The sequence below is a fragment of the Sander lucioperca genome, chromosome 5, assembly GCF_008315115.2.
Source record: "Sander lucioperca isolate FBNREF2018 chromosome 5, SLUC_FBN_1.2, whole genome shotgun sequence".
NCBI lineage: Eukaryota > Metazoa > Chordata > Actinopteri > Perciformes > Percidae > Sander > Sander lucioperca.
Window position 1 is genome coordinate 29302499 of NC_050177.1, and position 19197 is coordinate 29321695.

Consider the following 19197-nt stretch of genomic DNA (forward strand, 5'->3'; position numbering starts at 1 on the left):
CATTCATCATTTTGATTTGGTCAGCACGGGGGGGGGGGGGGGGGGGGGGGCGACATGCCTCCGTGTAGAACCGCCACTGTTAAGGGACTGGGACCTTCCAGAAAAACGTACAGTGTCCTGGAATTGTTACAGTGAATAAAACTTGTATAATCCAAAACTGACAAATTTCTAGTGCGCTTAAATATTATTGGATGTTTATTCTTAATTAAAAACACTTTTGAAACAAATCCTGAAAAATGGTCTTAGTCTAGATGGAAACAGGGGTCCACCTGATTGTTTTAACCCTTAATGTGGTATTTTTAGAATCTACCAGCTACCAAGCTGAAATAATGTCCCAAAGGCTTCATTTTAACCCTTTGCTGCACCCCGACCGGAACCGAACAATCAAAAAATGATATAAGTGGCATAACATTTGAAGTAACAAATACAGACAAATGAACACATTTTCCCATACAATTCTGACCCCGGATTTAAGGGATGGTTATTTTTAACATTTGACAACATATTGACCCTATTTCTGGACAAAAATAGCAACAAATAGCCAAAGATGTGTAGATCAACTATTTTTTTGTTTTCTCAAGCGCATAGGATTTATTTTCACAACCTGTTATTTCTTTATCATTCAAGTGTCTATTTTAAGATTAAATTGGGTACCAAGCTGAATAATGTCCAAAATGCTTTATTTTTAACCCGCACCAAACCCAAAAAATCTAATATGATATAAAGTGGCATACCTTTTGATGCAAACAACTTACAGAGACAAATGGACACATTTTTCTATACAATTCTGTCCCAGGAAATTGTTATTGTTATATTTTACAACATCTTGACCATCTATGGTCAAAAACAGCAAAAGAACTAATTTGACAATGTTTTTTATACTAATAGCAGCCTGAAATGGGGTTTATTTTAACCTTTTACTGCACCTATCCCCAACCTGAAGAAACTGAAAATAGCTTTACTTTTGAAGTAAACAAAACAAAGAAAATTAACTTTAAAAAAAAAACTACAGAAAGAAATCCAAAAAGGTCCAAAAAGTGACTGCCAGTTTTGGAAAGTTGGGGCTTTGCATTTGGCAGTTGGTGGCCGTCGACTGGTACCTGCAGATCACCATCTCCCACTGCTCTCTCTTTTGGAACAAGTAAGTAAGTATTTAAAACTAGAATTAAGATACATACCTACCTTTGTAGTCATAACTTAAAGTACTTTTTCAAATGTTTACTATAATCACAGGCTTTCGGGAATCAAATCTGTATTCTTGACTAGCAATGTTGGTAGCTTAGTTGGTAGCTAGCTAAAGTTTTTGTTTTATTTCAGGCTCAATACTTCATACATACTACATGGGGTAAATTAAACATTGTAGCACAGCTGAAGTGCCTCCAAAGAGATTCGTTCCCTAACATGTATGTTACATGTCTCAACTCTTTCTGGTATGGTCATTTTACCACGCTCAACGCATGCAAGGGGGGGCCAAGCGAGAGCTATCATATCTACACAGTATCCGAGATATGAGACTCTGTGAAGCAGCCAGTTCACCATACCGCATGATGGATATTTGTCAACAGATTCCATTAACATTAGAGGACTTGCCTTTGGATACAATTGGCTATCACCAAAACTGCTATAAAACTTTACAGGGAAATAGATCGTTTACAAGTGTCAGAGGCTTCTACATCTGGTGAATCATCATCATTGAAAAAGGACTCTCTGCACCATGTCAAATCTCTGTCAATTCAGTTTTGGCACAAGTATCATGTTTGCAGCTAACAGTCGTGTTCAACTCTCAGTTTGGTAACTTGTTATCCCGTAGTTTGAAGTGAAGTTCAGGCAGGTTAGCTGTGTTTTAGTTTTCACTAGTTTTGAAAAGTGTTAACTGTTAACTGTTGAAGTTTAAGCTAGCGCCGCCGTGAGGGACAGTCAGCTGTAAACACCAGCCGCAGCTTTCACCGAGGACCGGGAGAAACCAGGACTTCACTGGAGGACTAGGACTGCACCATAATAAGAAAATATCTGATAACCTTGTTACATATCACGATAACGATATAATTACGAAAAATAAACTATTTCCCCATTTCCTGTCTGTTTCTTAATTCTCAACTGTACAAAAGTAGTGTTTCAGACTGTACTGTTCTCCCTCTGTGTTATGTACTTCCAGTACGTTGACTCAGTTCAACAACAAGACAAACTCAAATTCACGAGCCAGGACGATGAGCGCCTTGCTCCTTTTATTGACTTCAGACAGGTGACATTGACGAGTGAAAACTAAACAGAAAGAAAAAGACAGATACTTAGTCTCTTGTACAGCAAGTTGCTATAGCCTACTAAGCTATCTTCAACTATTCATATACAACACGTGAACAATGTGCTAACTGCCCATTCACACATTAACATCAGAATAGTGTTACTAGCATACAGCGTAAATTCACACATATTGCGCTAGCATTAACATCAGAATAGCATTGCTAGCATACAAACGCGACAGATAACATGAATTCAATGACGAATGAATCAACAAGGTTCACTGACTCTACAGCTATATAAAGAAGGCAGGTTAAATAATGACAGAAAGAAGTACCAAACTTACAGCCAATGCTGTCGTGGGCGTGGGAAAAATCAATAGTCTAACTCAGAGATTCACCATGTTTCCTCTAGCTTACTTCTTCTTCTACTACTATTACTAGCTACGGAAATGTAAACACGTTACGTGCCATGGATTTCAAAATAAAGGTTCCCTGCAAACTATTCCTGAATGTATTGTACAATAGAATTAATTTTAACACATCAAATTCTAGTTTAGTCTACATAACATGTCATAGCATGTTACCACTTTATGTACAACTGTTAATGTATCATACAGACTGAAACTCAACTTCTAATAAATCAGAAAACAAATAATATAATACTAAATCTAATGTATAGCCTATGGCATAATTTAAACAAGTCTCCCGAAAAGAAACGATCTAAAAGACCTCGGGCTTACAGCGGGGTCTCAGAGCGTGACTGTCTGAGCGACGAGCTAGCAGCTGGGGCAGGCGCAAGCTGGCTGTCGCCTCACTTCAGGGAGCTCCGAAAACTCCGAAAACTTTGGAGCAAATTGTCAATTCTGCAAAGATTTTTGCAAGATTGCCTATATTCCAAATCCAAACTGTTCATTTCTCACCTAAAACGTTCTCAGAAGTGAATTTGCATTTTTGGTCTGTACCGGAAACCTGACCATCATTGAATGCCGAAATGAATGTTGGGATACGGGTGCTGCGAAGTTCATACAAGTTACCAACCAATGCATCCTCTGTAAAATGGGCGTGTCAAGAACATTTCCGGGAATCTTAACTGTTCTTGGTGAAATGCGAACTTGTGTATTGGGACAGTACTTTGGCAACACAAGATGACGTTTCACAGGGACACAAGAACACAAGTCAATAGAAGAACACAGATTGAGAAACGCCCCATGTTTCCTCTAGCTTACTTCTTCTTCTACTACTATTACTAGCTACGGAAATGTAAACACGTTACGTGCCATGAATTTCAAAATAAAGGTTCCCTGCAAACTATTCCTGAATGTATTTACAATAGAATTAAGTTTAACACATCAAATTAATTTATATCAAACATTTATGAATAAACCAAGTTCTCAATACAGAGGACAGCACACAGACAGAGAGTGAATACAGGTATATGCAGACAGACAGTATGAGAAAAATGTTAACATTAATGGGGCATTCATACCAAAAACAGGTGCTTTCAAGCGCAGTTAAACGCAGCTTAATTTCACAGAGAGAGAGAAAGAAAAGAGACGAGCGAGACATAGCGAGTGCTTTGTTGTTGAAGGAAACACTCAGCTGTTCCACAAACTCCCGGGCAGTTCAGAGCTTGTGTTTGGTGTTTTAAAACGTTCTTGTGGTACAGATAGAGGCAGTGATGTTTCCTGTTTCCTGTACGGGACTCTCACACCGCCTCAAACCACACTGACAAGTCTGATCTCTGGATACATGATTGGCCAGTGTGAGTTAAGTTGTTCCACAATGGAAGCACCGTGCTATTGTTTCTTGATTTTTTTTTTTTATAGTTACTTATGTCTATTAGGGGTGCAAGATATATCGACTCAATATCGTTATCGCAATATCCTAAAAGTGTTGCAATAAGTATGCAATATTTTGTTTATATTGTGGAGCGCTGCATTCCGTCCGTTGGCTGTGTGGCTTAGTTGTGTTTGATTTAGAGCTCGTTTGAAACACTATAATGATCATGTTTCATTGGCCAGTTACCGTGCCACTTGCACGTTAGTGCACGTCAGCGCACGGGTCCACTATGTGACAAACCCTATGGAGCGTACCACGTGACGTGTGTGCATATTTCGACAGAGTGACAGTGTAAGTGAAGAAATAGATAGAGACAACCAAACGGAACGAATCAGAGAAGAGAAAGAAAAGTTGTGTCCTGTTCTTTTTATATATGTTATACTGTTCTGTAGACATGGTCCTTATTTATTTCTTCATGTTGGACCAGTCCAATATGACTGTCAGTTGAAATAAACCTTGTGTTGTAAGAAAACTTGTTTAATTTGTGTCTGACCAGTAGAACATGTCCTGTTCTGTAAGGTAAGGTAAAGGTACTTTATTGTCACATACACATACATGTAGCGAAATTCATTCTCTGCATTTAAAGGTACAATATGTAACTTTCCTGCATTAAAATGTCTAAAAACGACCATACCTATGTTATATATTGTTTAGAGTTCTGCAGTTACACTATCCCAAATGTTTCCATCAAATGGCAAACCCAGAGAAATCTGTTATTTTATTTTCAGACACGGCATGTTTCATTTAGTCGCCCGTCAGTGGCGTCATATAACCTTTCACCATCTAGTTACGTGTTCCGTGAACAGATGCATTTTAATTTTAATCAACAATAGCGTTTACCAATAAAAATTCCCATTATTCCACGCAACTTCCCAACGTCATCAAACGTCTGTGTTTACCATCCATTGTTTTGGTTGAGAGACCCCTAGCGGCAGAAAGTTACATATTGTACGTTTAACCCATCCCTCAAGGGAGCAGTGGGCAGCCAATCACAGCGCCCGGGGACCAACTCCAGATCTGAGCCTGAGTGATCAAGGGCACTGACTGGAGAACCTAGTACATGTTTTTGATGGTGGAAGAAACCGGAGCAAACATGGGGAGAACATGCAAACTCCACACAGAAAAGACCGGAACGACCTGGATTCGAACCCAGAACCTTCTTGCTGTGAGGCCACAGTGCTAACCATCGGGCCACCACGCTGTAGACATTCTTATATATTTCATACTGTCCAACCAGTAGAACATGTCCTGTTCTGTAGACATGGTCCTTATTTATTTTATACTGTCCAACCAGTAGAACATGTCCTATTCTGTAGACATGGTCCTTATTTATTTTATACTGTCCAACCAGTAGAACATGTCCTGTTCTGTAGACATGGTCCTTATTTATTTATTCATGTTGGACCACTCCAATGTGACCATCAGTTGAAATAAACCTTGTGTTGTAAGAAAACCTTTTTTAATTTTTTATGAATCTATTTTGTTGCGTTTTCACAATGTCCCATCCATCCATCTTCGTCCGCTTATCCAGTACCGGTATCATATTTTGTCAATAACGTGCAACCCTAATGTCTATACAATAACATCCACTGGTAAAGGGAGATTTAGCCAATCGACTATCAATTGCTAAGCACTCTTATACTCTGTTGCTTTGCTTTGTTGTATATTTTTCTGCTTCTGTGTTGTGTCTTGTCTTATGTTAAGTTCTGCGTTGTGCTTTGTTTTGTTGTATTTTGTTTCTTTGCATTTTAAAAAGCCTTTTTTAACATCGAGGGCAGGGGACTACAGATGAAAAATAATAATTATAATAAATAATTCTGGCTTTTTTAACCCATGGGAAATCATGTGTTTTATTAATTTGCACTGTCCCCTTTCATAAAATAAACTGAACTGAAGCAATCAGCATCCTGCTCAGTAAAACATTGAAATAGTAAATAACCTCATCTAATATAAAACTTCTAGTGCCAGGAAGGGGTTAAACTAGTGAAAGACAGCTGAGTTCTCTTAGAGCAAACTTAAAACACACTCACACTTCCTCAGACCAGGTCTCAGCATGTGTGGTCCACCGTAGTCCACCCTGCAGGAAGAAACAAAGACACAATCAACTTCATACTCCAGGGCTGTGGATAATTGCATAATTTAACCATCATAGTCAGGGCCGGCCCTGTACATCTGAGGACCTTTGTTGTATTTGCCGGTCAAATCCAAGGCAGCGGCAGCGGAGGACAGCGGGTTTCGTTGTATGTAGGTCACCATTTTTGCCACTTTTAGATTCAAGCAAATATCATGATCCTTGCTTGTCACTCTATCAGCAACACCGAACATTTCATTACCAACATTCATGTCATGTTGCCATGTCAGTCAGAATCAGGTAATGTTAGCTATGTCACGGTCTGGATCTATGGTCAGACCAAAGTTTGGGGGCCTCCTAGTGGCCGCGGGGCCCTAAGCAGCCACTTAGTTTGTGTATAGGGAGGGCCGGCTCTAATCATAGTGAGAAATACAGTTTTCAAAGAGACAGAGTGTGACTAGGTCGACTCTACAGCTCTCACTACAGCTTGTTCAAGTCACAGTCAGGACAATGCTGCTAAAGCTGTCACACTGTGGTTACACTTACTCTGAGACAAGCTAAATATGTTTGGCTTATTTTTCCAAATTAAATTAATTATTTTGTTAGAGAGAAAGTAAGCTACCGAAAAAAGGTACCGTTGGGTACTGGTACCAAATTTCAGCTACCTATATCGGAACAAAAGTTGACTAGGAAAAGAAAGTACTTCATTTGAATGTACGTTTAAAGTGATAAGTGAGTTGATTAAATCTTATTTTGTTAATGCCAATTGAATCGTTCCAGACCTCTGACCTTCAATAAAAATCATATACACCTTTACTCAGAGCCTCCATTAAAGATGAACCAGAGTCCCTTAGTACATGTCTGTCCGTCCATACCTGAGAGTGTCCAGTCTCCAGTTTGTATCCTTAAGTCCATCTGACAGCAGCTTCACTCCTGAGTCTCCTGGATGATTGTAGCTCAGGTCCAGCTCTTTCAGATGGGAGGGGTTGAAGCTCAGAGCTGAGGCCAGAGAAGTACAGCCTTCCTCTGAGATCAGACAGCCTGAGAGACTAAACACACACACACACACACACACACACACACACATGCATGCGCGCGTGCACACACACAAACACACACACGTCATATTAGACATTCACATTTGTTCACTATTGTCCCCAACTAAGGATTTACTTAAGAAGCATGTGGTGGTATCCTTTAAACCACCGGTGCTCATGGAAGGGAATTGAGTTCATGGAGAGGAGGAAGAGTTATGACCAAAAAAGTCATAAAAAACATATCCAGGCACTCAAGGTTGGTTACAAAAAACACAAGAATTGTTGTTGTTGAAAATTGTTACTTAGATCCTAACTGAACACCAACCTGAGAGTTTCCAGTCTGCAGTGTGGACTCTTCAGTCCAGGAGACATCAGCTTCACTCCTGAATCCTGCAGGTCGTTGTTACTCAGATCCAGCTCTCTCAGACTAGAGGACTGGGAGCTGAGAACTGAAGACAAAGCTTCACAGCTTCTCTCTGACAGGTTACAACCACTTAACCTGAAGAGAAATCAGCAATAAAAAAATAAAAACTATTACAAAATTTTGTTTACTCTAAATAAAAACTTAATTTAATCTTGATAGTTATGTGCACGTACAGAGCTTTGTTGGAGGATTTAACCACTGGCAGCAGCCTCAGAAGAGCCTCCTCTGAAGCAGAGTATTTCTTCAGGTCAAACACGTCCAGATCTTTTTCTGATGAAAGTAAGATGAAGACCAAAGCTGACCACTGAGCAGGAGACAGTTTATCTGTGGAGAGACTTCCTGAACTCAGGGACTGTTGGATGCCCTCCACCAGAGAATGATCATTCAGTTCATTCAGACAGTGGAACAGATTGATGCTTCTCTCTGCAGACAGATCCTCACTGATCTTCATCTTGATGTACTCGACTGTTTTCTGATTGGTCTGTGAGCTACTTACTGTCTGTGTCATCAGAGCTCGTAGGAGAGTCTGATTGGTGTCTAGTGAAAGACCCAGGAGGAAGCGGAGGAACAAGTCCAGGTGTCCATTTGGACTCTCTAAGGCCTTGTCCACAGCACTCTGGAAGAACTGTGAAGATCCATCTTCTCTGGCTTCAGTCTTCTGGGATGTTGATTGTTCTTCTGCCAGCAGGTTGACTCCAGAGTTGATGTATGTCAGATGGACATGAAGAGCAGCCAGGAACTCCTGAACACTCAGATGGACGAAGCAGAACACCTTGTCCTGGTACAGTCCACGCTCCTCTTTAAAGATCTGTGTGAACACTCCTGAGTACACTGAGGCTTCTCTGATATCGATGCCACACTCTGTCAGGTCTGATTCATAGAAGATCAGGTTGCCTTTCTGCAGCTGCTCAAAAGCCAGTTTTCCCAGAGACTTAATCATCTTCCTGGTCTCTGTACTCCAGTGTTGATCTATCTCAGATTTTCCATGATATTTGACGTTCTTCAGTTTGGACTGAACCACCAGGAAGTGGATGTACATCTCAGTCAGGGTCTTGGGCAGCTCTCCTCCCCCTCTGGTCTTCAACACCTTCTCCAGAACTGTAGCAGTGATCCAGCAGAAGACTGGGATGTGGCACATGATGTGGAGACTTCGAGATTTCCTAATGTAGGAGTAGATTTGGCTGGCCTGATCCTCATCTGTGAATCTCTTCTTGAAGTACTCCTCCTTCTGTGGGTCAGTGAACCCTCTGATCTCTGTTACCATGTCAACAAACTCAGGAGGGATCTGATTGGCTGCTGCAGGTCGTGTGGTTATCCAGAAGCGAGCAGAGGGAAGCAGTTTACCCCTGATGAGGTTCGTCAGCAGCACACCCACTGAGGTGGACTCTGTAACATCAGTCAGGATCTCAGTGTTGTGGAAGTCCAGAGGAAGTCGGCACTCATCCAGACCGTCAAAGATGAACACAACCTGGGACTCTTCAAACCAGCAGATTCCTGCTTCTTTGGTGTCAGTGAAGAAGTGATCAACAAGTTCCACCAAGCTGTACCTTTTCTCTTTCAGCACATTCAGCTCTCTGAAAGTGAATGGAAATGTGAACTGGATGTCCTGGTTGGCTTTGCCTTCAGCCCAGTCCAGAGTGAACTTCTGTGTTAAGACGGTTTTCCCGATGCCAGCCACTCCCTTTGTCATCACTGTTCTGATTGGTTCATCTCTTCCAGGTGGGGTTTTAAAGATGTCTTCATATCTGATTATTGTTTCTGGTCTGTCTGGTTTCCTGGATGCTATTTCAATCTGTCTGACCTCATGTTCTTCATTGACCTCTGCAGTCCCTCCCTCCATGATGTAGATCTCTGTGAACATCTTATTCAGAACAGTTGGGTTTCCTGCTTTAGCAATCCCCTCAAACACACACTGGAACTTCTTCTCCAGGTTGGACTTGAATTTGGGACGGGATACTGCAACACGAGTTTCTGAATAAACAAACAACAAATTACATCAGAAAATCTAAACCTTTAAGGCTGAATCAGTTTTAAGAAAAACAGCCTTGGATCTGATGCAGATGTGTGCAGTATAGTATATATATAGTTTTTCCCATTTTGACTACATTTCCTCTTTCCATCATGTTAAATCTTAAATCAACTTACTGTTCTGCAGACGGTCAGCCAGCTCCTCCTGCTCCATTCTCCTCAGGAAGTGCAGTGTAATCTTCAGAAATGCGTCTCTGCTGCTCCTACTCTGCTCTTCATCCTCACCGTCCAACACATCCTCAGCCTTCTTCTGACTCTCTAAGAATTCTGGGTAATCTGGATTCAGAACCTTCTGGATCTTCTTCAGCTCGGTCTTCACAAAGGTGACAATGTTCTCCTCCAGCAGCTGAAACAGAACGATAAAGTGAACATTTAATGTAAAGAACTAGGGGTGTGACGTGACACTCAGTTCACAAGATGAGACACGAGATTGGGTTAACGAGAATGAGACGAGACACTTTTAACGCTATTTTGAAGAAAACCTAAATGATGAAATATGACTTTTATTCAATCGAAAGTCACGAAATGAAAAATGAGCACCGTGAAAGGTTTTGCCACAAACTCAAATGGCTTCTCTCCTGTATAACTAATCTCTTTAGACCTAATAATTCAATTCAATTTGATTTATAGTATCAAATCATAACAACAGTTATCACAAGACACTTTACAGATAGAAGACCCACCAATTCCAATAATTCCCCCAAGAGCAAGCATTTAGTGTAACAGTGGCGAGGAAAAACTTCCAGCCTGTCAGTCTGTCACAAGGGCATATGAACGCTTTTGTCTTGTGCCTGTCAGTCAGTCACCAACTTCCACCTGTCTCAGAAGTTAAACATTAACTGCACGCCGATCTCGCTATTATATTATATTATATTTTATTATATCATATTGCAGCAAACGCTGTCTGCATGAAGTTTTGAAACTGTAACCACACTTGTGTCCCCTTTACCAGCATTGCCGTGTCTCACTGTGACTTTAACAAACGGCAGAGGCAGCGTAACTCTCACTCTGTCTGCACCACACCTCTGCATGTGTGTGTGTGTCCGAGCTAAGCCCCGCTCTCTGTGAAAGACGCTCTAAGGTACAGAAATTTGGCACAGATTGAGTTAAAGTGAATTGGTCCTCGGTAGTACCAACATAATTCTGCGCTTCTGTACTGGTATCACGAGAAAGCTTTTAACCTCAACTAGAAATATCGTAACGTTTTAATCTAGCGCACACCTATATAAAGAACACAACATATGATTCATCAGGCTGAAGGTATGCTGGTCTGAACAGAGCAGCATGGAGACTGTTGGGATCTGAATGGTAGTTTAGCATTTAATCTGTAGTTAATAGTGAAACCTGTGTACATGTACACACCATAAATATGGAGTCCAGGTCTGTTTGATGCAGCTGGGCAGACTGACCATCGAGGCCCTCTGATCTCTCCTGTTGAACTCTGGAGAAAACATCAAGTTTACTGACATTCAATTACTCAAATCTGCACATAGCTTACAAAAGATGTTCTGATATGGTATCAGGTATGTATTCAATCAGAATGTCATCGGCTGCTCATCTATCAGATTTTATTGGACTCATGATCAAACTCAAAACTTTACAGCTTCTTCCTTCTCAGCCAACAAGTACAAAAATCAATTATAACTTCTGGTTTCAGTTATTTTTTTATGTAGCCCCAAAAAGGTCACTGTGAGTTTTTAAAATCTGATTTGTAAATGAATGACCCACTGCTGGTGTGCAGCGATAACCTCAGAACTCAGGACTGTGAACAGAACTGTGCATCAGTAAATTAGCTGTTATTAATTAAAATATCAGTATCTTGCTGGATGTTCTGGTCCTGGTATCACTATACAGCAGATCAAAAGGACATTTTGTGACATCGTCCACCTCCAATATGAAGCACTGAGAGTTAGATAATAACAAAGTTAATTTTCAAATTCTTACCTTCCATCAGCAGCTTGTCCATCTTTAAAGTTAATAGGACGATCCATAGACCAGTCACTCTTCATGGACACACAGCTGGGTTCAGGTCCTGGTTCACGTCTTTGCAGTAGACTAATGAAAAGTAGTTTATGATGAAAATAATAGTTTTAACTAGTTATATTAATTAATTTGCCCTGTTTTATTATTATATCAATAATGATATATGTCTTATTTTGAGAATTGAGTGTCAGGATGAATACTATAAATGGATCTGTCTCAGAGTAGATCATGTTGTGAACATGTGAACTTTTCTTAGTGCTGCACTCTGAAGCAGAAGCTCACGTCACTTTGACTCAACATGAGTCTGATGACTTTAGACTCAACTTCACAAAATAAAAAAATTAATGACTTGTGATTTCACCTGGACTTGATAAACCCAAAGATTAATTATGATCTTTTAATTTTTTTGTTGTGTCAATGAATCAACTCTTCATGTTCCTGAAAACAGATGGACTTTCAGTCGTTGTAAGAAAGGTGTTTGGTAGTTCAGAGCTGGCTGGTGGTTCTGGTCCTGGTATCACTGGGTATCAGATCAAACCCACATTATGTGGCATCGCTGAGCCTCGACTATGAAGCTCTAAGAGACTCAGATAATAACAAAGTTCACTTTTAAATTATTACCTTTCATCAGCAGCTTGTCCATCTTTAAATTTAATAGGACAACCCATAGACCAGTCACTCTTCATGGACACACAGCTGGGTTCAAGTCCTGGTTTCTGCTGCTGCATCCTGATACAAACAAAGACAGTGGATCAGTAACTGTTCACCAAAATGTAATCTGATGAAAAATGCCGTCTCATCTCAGTTGATAATCAGTTGTTGGCTCTTTTCTGACTAATAAAGTATATAGTTAATATTATATAAATATACTGTATATTCAGTGTGAATCATGATGGCGGAGTGATGTGAGTGCTGAGCTCTAACATGGAGAAGAGTCCATCATCATCATCTCACCTCTGAGCTTTGGTCTGGCTGTCATGGTCCCCACACAGAGTGGGCTTTTTAGAGGGAGGGGCTCCCTCCTCTCTGTCCTCACACTGACTCATAGCAGAGTCCTCACCTGCTGGGAGAGATGACCTCTGTCACTATAACAACCTTTTCATCACAGCACACCTAAGTCTCTCATTCCTCTCTAACATGTCACTAATACTGTAGAAAACAGTGAATCAGCTGCTCTTTCCTTCAGGCACACACAAACCAAGTCTGTCTCAGTAGTTGGGAGATGGCTGTGGTTTGAATACAATGCATGATGTGGATCTAAGTAGTCTGAAAAGTTCTGACACATCCTTCATTTTTCACTGATGATTTAAGCTGTCACACATCAGATGATGGAGTTCTACTATCTGTCCACTAGATGGAGCTAACTGACCATCTAATGAGCTAAAGATCAGAAACATCAACTCTCTGCTGCTCATGACTGTAAAAAAAAAGAAAAGAAATAAGGCTGTTACATAATATCTAGGGCTGAGGGGAAGTGGAACTAATGACTTTAGCTGATAATACTTGTGTACTTTTACTTTGATAGACTAAATACATGTATCTGATATTACGTTTGTACTTTTAACTCAGTAGGCCTAATATCTTCAAAGTAGAACTTTAACTTGTACTAATGCAGTAGGCTTTGACAGTGTGTATTGGTACTTTCACTGCATTACAGAATAAACATTAGACTTAGTCATAGTCTTTCATGAGTTGTGTGCTCCAAATATAAATAATAAGGGAGTTTCTGTAATGTCTTATCTGAAATAAAGTTTCACATAAGTCATTTTCCGTCCTCACACTAACAGATCACCTCCAGTCCTGTCTCACTTTGTCAGCAGAGCTACATTTGATTTCTCAAACATTGATTTGGAAACAGCTCCATTATGGTTAGCATGGTTAGCATTGGTTAGCTCCTGTTGTTAGAGCAGCTGGTGATCCTGAACATGGGGGCTGTTAGGATTACGAGTTGATAACTGTTACAGTTAACTCTAACCACACTAAACTCTTCTCAAAACACATTTTACAGTTTAATGAAAGATTAAAAATCAGTTGAAAAGTGATACTTACCAAATGTTTAATGTGGAGGAAACATCTGCGTCACAACAAGACAAAGTCAAAGTAAAAAACTGCTGCGACACAAAGCAGGGAGTAGACCAGAGAGAGAGGAAGGAAGGGAGGGGATGGGGGGGAGAGAAATGGGATACAATTATTGAATTCAGGATTATTTACAGTTGAACAACTGCTGATTGCAATGATTTCTAGTTTTAGACTTGTTAGTGAACACCTACTGTATATACGGTATATAGAGAAAGATCATAAAGCCTTTTCTGGAAATAAAGAAACACCAAATAAGAATGAAACAGTTGTACATTGTACTGTTTGAGAGAAACAGTCAACAGGTAACAGAGCAGAGATGTCCAGGTAAGATGTCTGAGGTTACATATACAGCTCTGAAAATGTGAAAAACACTTCCTTTACTATAGTAAAACTGCACACTTACTGTTTTTCACAAAGTAATGGAGGTGATAGTGATGGGAACACCACAGTCATTAGTATTTCTAGATGATGTAGGTTCATGGCAAGAGAAGACATCTAATGTGTTGATAAAAAAAAAACTTCTGGACTATTACGTACCTTTAGTTTGTAACATTTACAGTAATTATGGAAATTACTACAGACAAAGTATATATATATATGCATGCCGTTTAGGAAATTATATATAGCTATAAATACAGTGGTTAAATTGGGCCGGAGCTCTCTGGGGCTCAGCCCCGGCACATAAGCCTGCTCGTTTGTCCGGATGTGTCTAAGTCTAAATATGTCACATAAAATTTGATGAAAGTAATACTTTTGAAAACATGATATTTCTGACAATAAATGAAAGATTTTTGAAACGGCATGTCTATTTTGTCTCGGCGGAGCTGAGATGAGAACAATCAGAACACGGCAACAACCTGTGCAGCACTGCAGACAATTCACCACTACAGGTCAACTACATAACGCCTAGTGTCTACGTCGGTAGGATTAACAGATAAAATGCCTTCTCCTAAAGCTAAAAACCCCGTTCTCAGCGGTGGAAGCCCGGTGCTCGGAAGCTCCAACGGCCGCTACGAGTTCATGTCGCTGACCAAGACGTTGAACCGGTCCTCACTGTCACATCTCCTCCAGCGGCAGGGCTCCGAGCCGGCCACGGCTCGCCTCTGAGCATCGGAGAGCCCCACTCAGTGCCGTGTGTGTGTGTGTGTGTGTGTGTGTGTGTGTGTGTGTGTGTGTGTGTGTGTGTGTGTGCGTGTGTGTGTGTGTGTGGTAGTAAAGAGAGAGAATGGGAGAAGGAAGTTTGTGGTGGACCTGATCACCACAGACCCAAATCTTCTCAGCTGTTGCTACTGTCATGTGCTGCACTGTCTCTTCATGTGGCTCATTATGTTTGGCACGTTGTATGGGTCACTTTTTATATTATAACAAGGCAATACAATGTGTTATCAAGTGATGACTGATTATCAGTAATGTAAATGCTAAATGCCCTAATACCTGTTGATACTACAATAATGCAAAGTATAGACTCTTAACCTTGCAGTTTTGCACATATCATGTAAGACTCGATTTCTCCATTTCTTTGCACAAAACTCTCCAGAAAGTGCCGTTTAATGGTTTATTTTTCAAATGTTTTTCACGGGGGGGCATACCCCCGAGCCCCCCTAAGGAGAGCCCCCCCACATAACAAATCCCAACACTCTCAGTGTGTTCTGAGTGACAGCGTGTGTTATCTCAGTGTGTGTGTGTGTGTGTGTCTCAGTGTGTTCTCCCAAAGTGAGCCCTGAGGACTAAGGACTAAAGACTCCCAGACTTAATTGATCTCAGGTGCTGATGAGTGAGTGTGTGAGGCCACATGAGCTCAGATAGGTATACATGGGATTGGGACAGCACTTTGCGAGATCACATGTTACCTTGGCGACGTTTAATAACAAAGATGTTGCTGACACTTGCCAGGTTTGGGATTTTTCATTTTAAGTTTGTTGCTTTCCACACGGCCGAGGCCCAGGAGACGGCTGCCTGATTCCACATTTTTTCAAACTCTTGTTTTACAAGCTGGACAACAGGCTGGTCTGTGTTCCCTGGTCGTGTGTCGAGCCGTTGTTTACCTTTGTAATGTCCTTTGAAATTCGACATTAGGACAACCCTATGCCCTTATGAATTTCGCGAGAATGCGCACCGAAGTCCGTGAGTCTGTGAATCCAGACTTTGGGATTGGGCCAGTGTGTGTTATCTCAGTGTGTGTGTCTCAGTGTGTTCTGAGTGACAGTGAGTGTGTGTGTCTCAGTGTGTGTTATCTCAGTGAGGATTGTTCTGAGTGTTTCTCTGCTCTGAGCCTGTTCTGAGACGTGTGTGAAGAGTTGTGTTGTTGAAGAGTTCTTCAGGAGATGTGAACTGTTGAGTTCAGGTGACTGTTGGTAGTTCAGACTGGAGTTAGAGTTTAGCACATGTGGCTTCAGTTGTGATCAGTGTCATTTAGCAATAAAAAAAATACTGTAACATGTTAACTTATTGACTTTTGGAAAGATGTTGCATTTATTGAGCCCAAAACAACAGTGAAAAAGTAAAACCGGGAAAACTGTGAAATCTCCCCTAATTATTTCCCTGTTGAACTTTACAATTCCACTTAAAATAAATAACTATTAAAATGTTTAAATACTATTAAATAATAAACACAAAATAAGTGTCCATGAGTTTACTTGCAAAACATTATATGCAAAATAATCGTTTTTCTTGATAACATTTTTTTGTGATCATTAGGAGCCAAAATCACAGTCAAAATGTGATTAATTGCAGCCCTATTAAACATACATTTATAAATGAGCATAAAAATATAAAGGATCAATGACGGATGTTTTGGGAGAAGAGGACGACATCTGGCTGAGCTGCAGCTCGCATTAATAAACGCTGATGAGTCTGTTTTTCTCTAAGAGCCATTTCTGCTTCATTAGTGCGACCACAAGAATGGAGGACAGGTGGAGACGATAGGAGGAGGAGGCAGAGGTCAGGGGGACGATGATGTTCAACAGCGCTCAGAACCACGACTGCCCCCTCCGTTAATGTAGCCTCGGGAGTTTACAAGCAAATCAAAATAGTTGGCGAGCCAGCAAAATCTATCAGATTCTTATTTAAACATGATTCTGTCTTTATAAACTTGAGAAAGACGAGTTGATTCCATGACCCATCACTACCTCGTCACAACTTCACAATCAACCAGAGGTGGAAAGTTACCAAATACATTTACTCATGTTACTGTTCTTCAAGTAGTTTTTTGTGTACTTCTATGTGCTTTTCTGTACTTTTACTTAAATATATTTAGTTTGAAGTGTTGTACTTTGCTACATTTTATATCACATCTGCTACTAAGTTAAAAAAAAAAAAATGCAGCAAAAGAAAAGCGCCCCAGGAACTACTGCAGTGAATGATGGGTCGAGCTGTAATATTTCCAGATTTTCTTGGACAATTAATTGTCTCATAAATAATTGCGAGTAACAATATAATTGTCTCTTTCAGTCAAATATTAAAATGTATTTAAGTTAAGTTTTAAGTGAATCCCAGGATCCATCTTCTGGTTCAATCACTGTCATGTGACCCAATTAATGTAATAACACAAATACACAGTCTATGGAGTAAACTAGGCCTCTTTATTATCAGAAAACATTTGTTTTAACTGTATCCCACCTTGTCATTCTTGTTGCTATGAACGTGTTTAGGGTCAAGCGCCAACAACTAACAATTGGAATAATAATAAAAATATATACTCCAACCAATAATCACTTATATAATTAAAATGTGGCATATCTAAACAAAATCAACAATTAACAGTCATATGCTTTAAGACCTTAGCTAATGTTAGCAATGAATTGCAGTTAAACAAAGAAACCGCGAGTATTCAAAAAAATTAACTAAACTAGACAATTCAGCCTGTAACAATGATGTAACGATTGTTACAGACTTAATGCTGGGCAGGAAGGACAGCGCCAGTTTGTGTTCACTGGAACTAAAACCATGAGAAGGATGGAGACGGACACCAGTAGAGCAGACCAAGCTACAAGTGGAACCTGTTATATTCTGCTGAACTTGAACTAGAAGGAAATGAAGTAAATGTCCTGGTAAGGAGACTTCCTCCCAGGAGACCGCGGTTCATGTCCTGTTTGAAAAGAAAAGGAAGCAGAGAGTTTTTATCTTTAGGGAACAAACGGAGCTACGTCACATTCTGCGTCACCATGGTAACCTTCAGGAAGAGAAGTCACGTCTGATTAGAACCCAAACCTCCATCTTTTTATCATCTTAACTCAGTAGTTTTGGTGTCTAACCCTAACCAGACTGGAACCTCTTCACAACGTTAACCACGTCTTTAAAACAGCGACCGTTACCTTCTCTGGTTTAGATATGAGGACGGAGAACTCTCCTGTGGGTCAGATTAGAGGGGGGGGGGGTTTAATTTGAAATCTCTGCAGCAGCTACAAGAGTTACACAGATTGTGACATGACTTTACCATTTGAGATATTAAAGTAAATACAACACTGAGCAGCATTGATTTACAGTTTACAGCTCAGATGGTATTCATAGTTAGTTTTTTCCTCTTTTGTTCCTGGTTTTTTGTTTGTTTTTCATTTTCTATTTTAACATCCTGATTTTTATTTGCACATTCCATCCATTAAAGTCCATGTAAAGCAGCATGTAACTGTCTTTAACAGCATATCTGACTGAGAGGCTGCAGAGAACTACAGTAGAAACACTATATGATTCCAGTATCTTAGAAAGAGAATTAAATTCAGAGCATTTTTACATAGTGTTGTCTCAGTCTCAGACAAAAAGAACTGGATTTTATTTCAACACCACAGCTGTGGGGATATAACCTAATTGCCCGTGCATTTACTGATTTATTAGCATGTTTACATCATTGCTAATGTCAGCTCTGACATTCACCACACGCCGTGGTACCGCTCCCTCACTTTTGGATGAGAGAGGTAGAGATGTGAGCGTATGGCTTCTATTAGTGTCTTCAGTGGTTCCCAAAGCCCAAGATGACGTCCTTAAAATGTCTTGTAGAAAATATTCACATTTAAGATGCTGCAATCAGAGAATCTTTTCTTTTTTCATGAAGAAATGACTTAAAGCGATGAATCAATAATCAGTGTTGTAGAATTTAAAGCTATGTAAGTTGAGCCAGTGGTACCCAGGTGTCTTTAGGTCAGTGTCCAACATCACCTCAGAACCTTTGCAGGTTCACCATCAGCATACCGTCTGTCTTTCAGCAGCTGCAGGGATCAGCTGATGGGGAAATCAAACGCCCCTCGCTCACAACCAATAAAAAGAAGTCGTAAAAACCTCCAAATTAAAACAGCAGACTGCAGCTCGCAAATAAAAATACATTTAAATATCTACTCACATTTGTCGACGGGTCTCTAGAGCACAGGCGGCGTCCGACCTGTGTGACCTCATGTTGCAGTGGATTGTGGGATACGCTTCATGCTGGAAGCTGCACTTTATATTCTAGCTGCAAGGAAATCAAAGTGAGGGAACGAGGGAAGATGTTAAACCATATTCACACCA

General features: G+C 40.3%; 3 protein-coding genes and 1 long non-coding RNA gene across 5 annotated transcripts in view; 1 reads left to right on the forward strand and 3 right to left on the reverse strand.

The window, feature by feature from the left end:
- Positions 1-13768, reverse strand: part of LOC116039723 (protein NLRC3-like) — a 76186-nt gene extending 62418 nt beyond the window's left edge. The window contains exons 1-6 of the mRNA XM_036001610.1: positions 13672-13768; positions 12577-12685; positions 12244-12351; positions 11584-11694; positions 11002-11080; positions 9757-9985 (exon numbers count right to left, since the gene is read on the reverse strand). Coding sequence (XP_035857503.1) covers positions 9757-9985; positions 11002-11080; positions 11584-11694; positions 12244-12351; positions 12577-12668 — 619 coding nt within the window. The 5' untranslated portion in view covers positions 12669-12685; positions 13672-13768. The remainder of the gene's footprint in view (positions 1-9756; positions 9986-11001; positions 11081-11583; positions 11695-12243; positions 12352-12576; positions 12686-13671) is intronic.
- LOC118495137 overlaps positions 1-19197 on the forward strand; it is a 470232-nt gene that overhangs the window by 222115 nt on the left and 228920 nt on the right. The gene's annotated exons all lie outside the window — the stretch shown is intronic.
- The window catches only part of LOC116034886 (NLR family CARD domain-containing protein 3-like), a 972843-nt gene that overhangs the window by 216872 nt on the left and 736774 nt on the right, over positions 1-19197 (reverse strand). The window lies entirely within an intron of this gene.
- LOC116042541 (zinc finger protein 239-like) overlaps positions 1-19197 on the reverse strand; it is a 139659-nt gene that overhangs the window by 85975 nt on the left and 34487 nt on the right. The window lies entirely within an intron of this gene.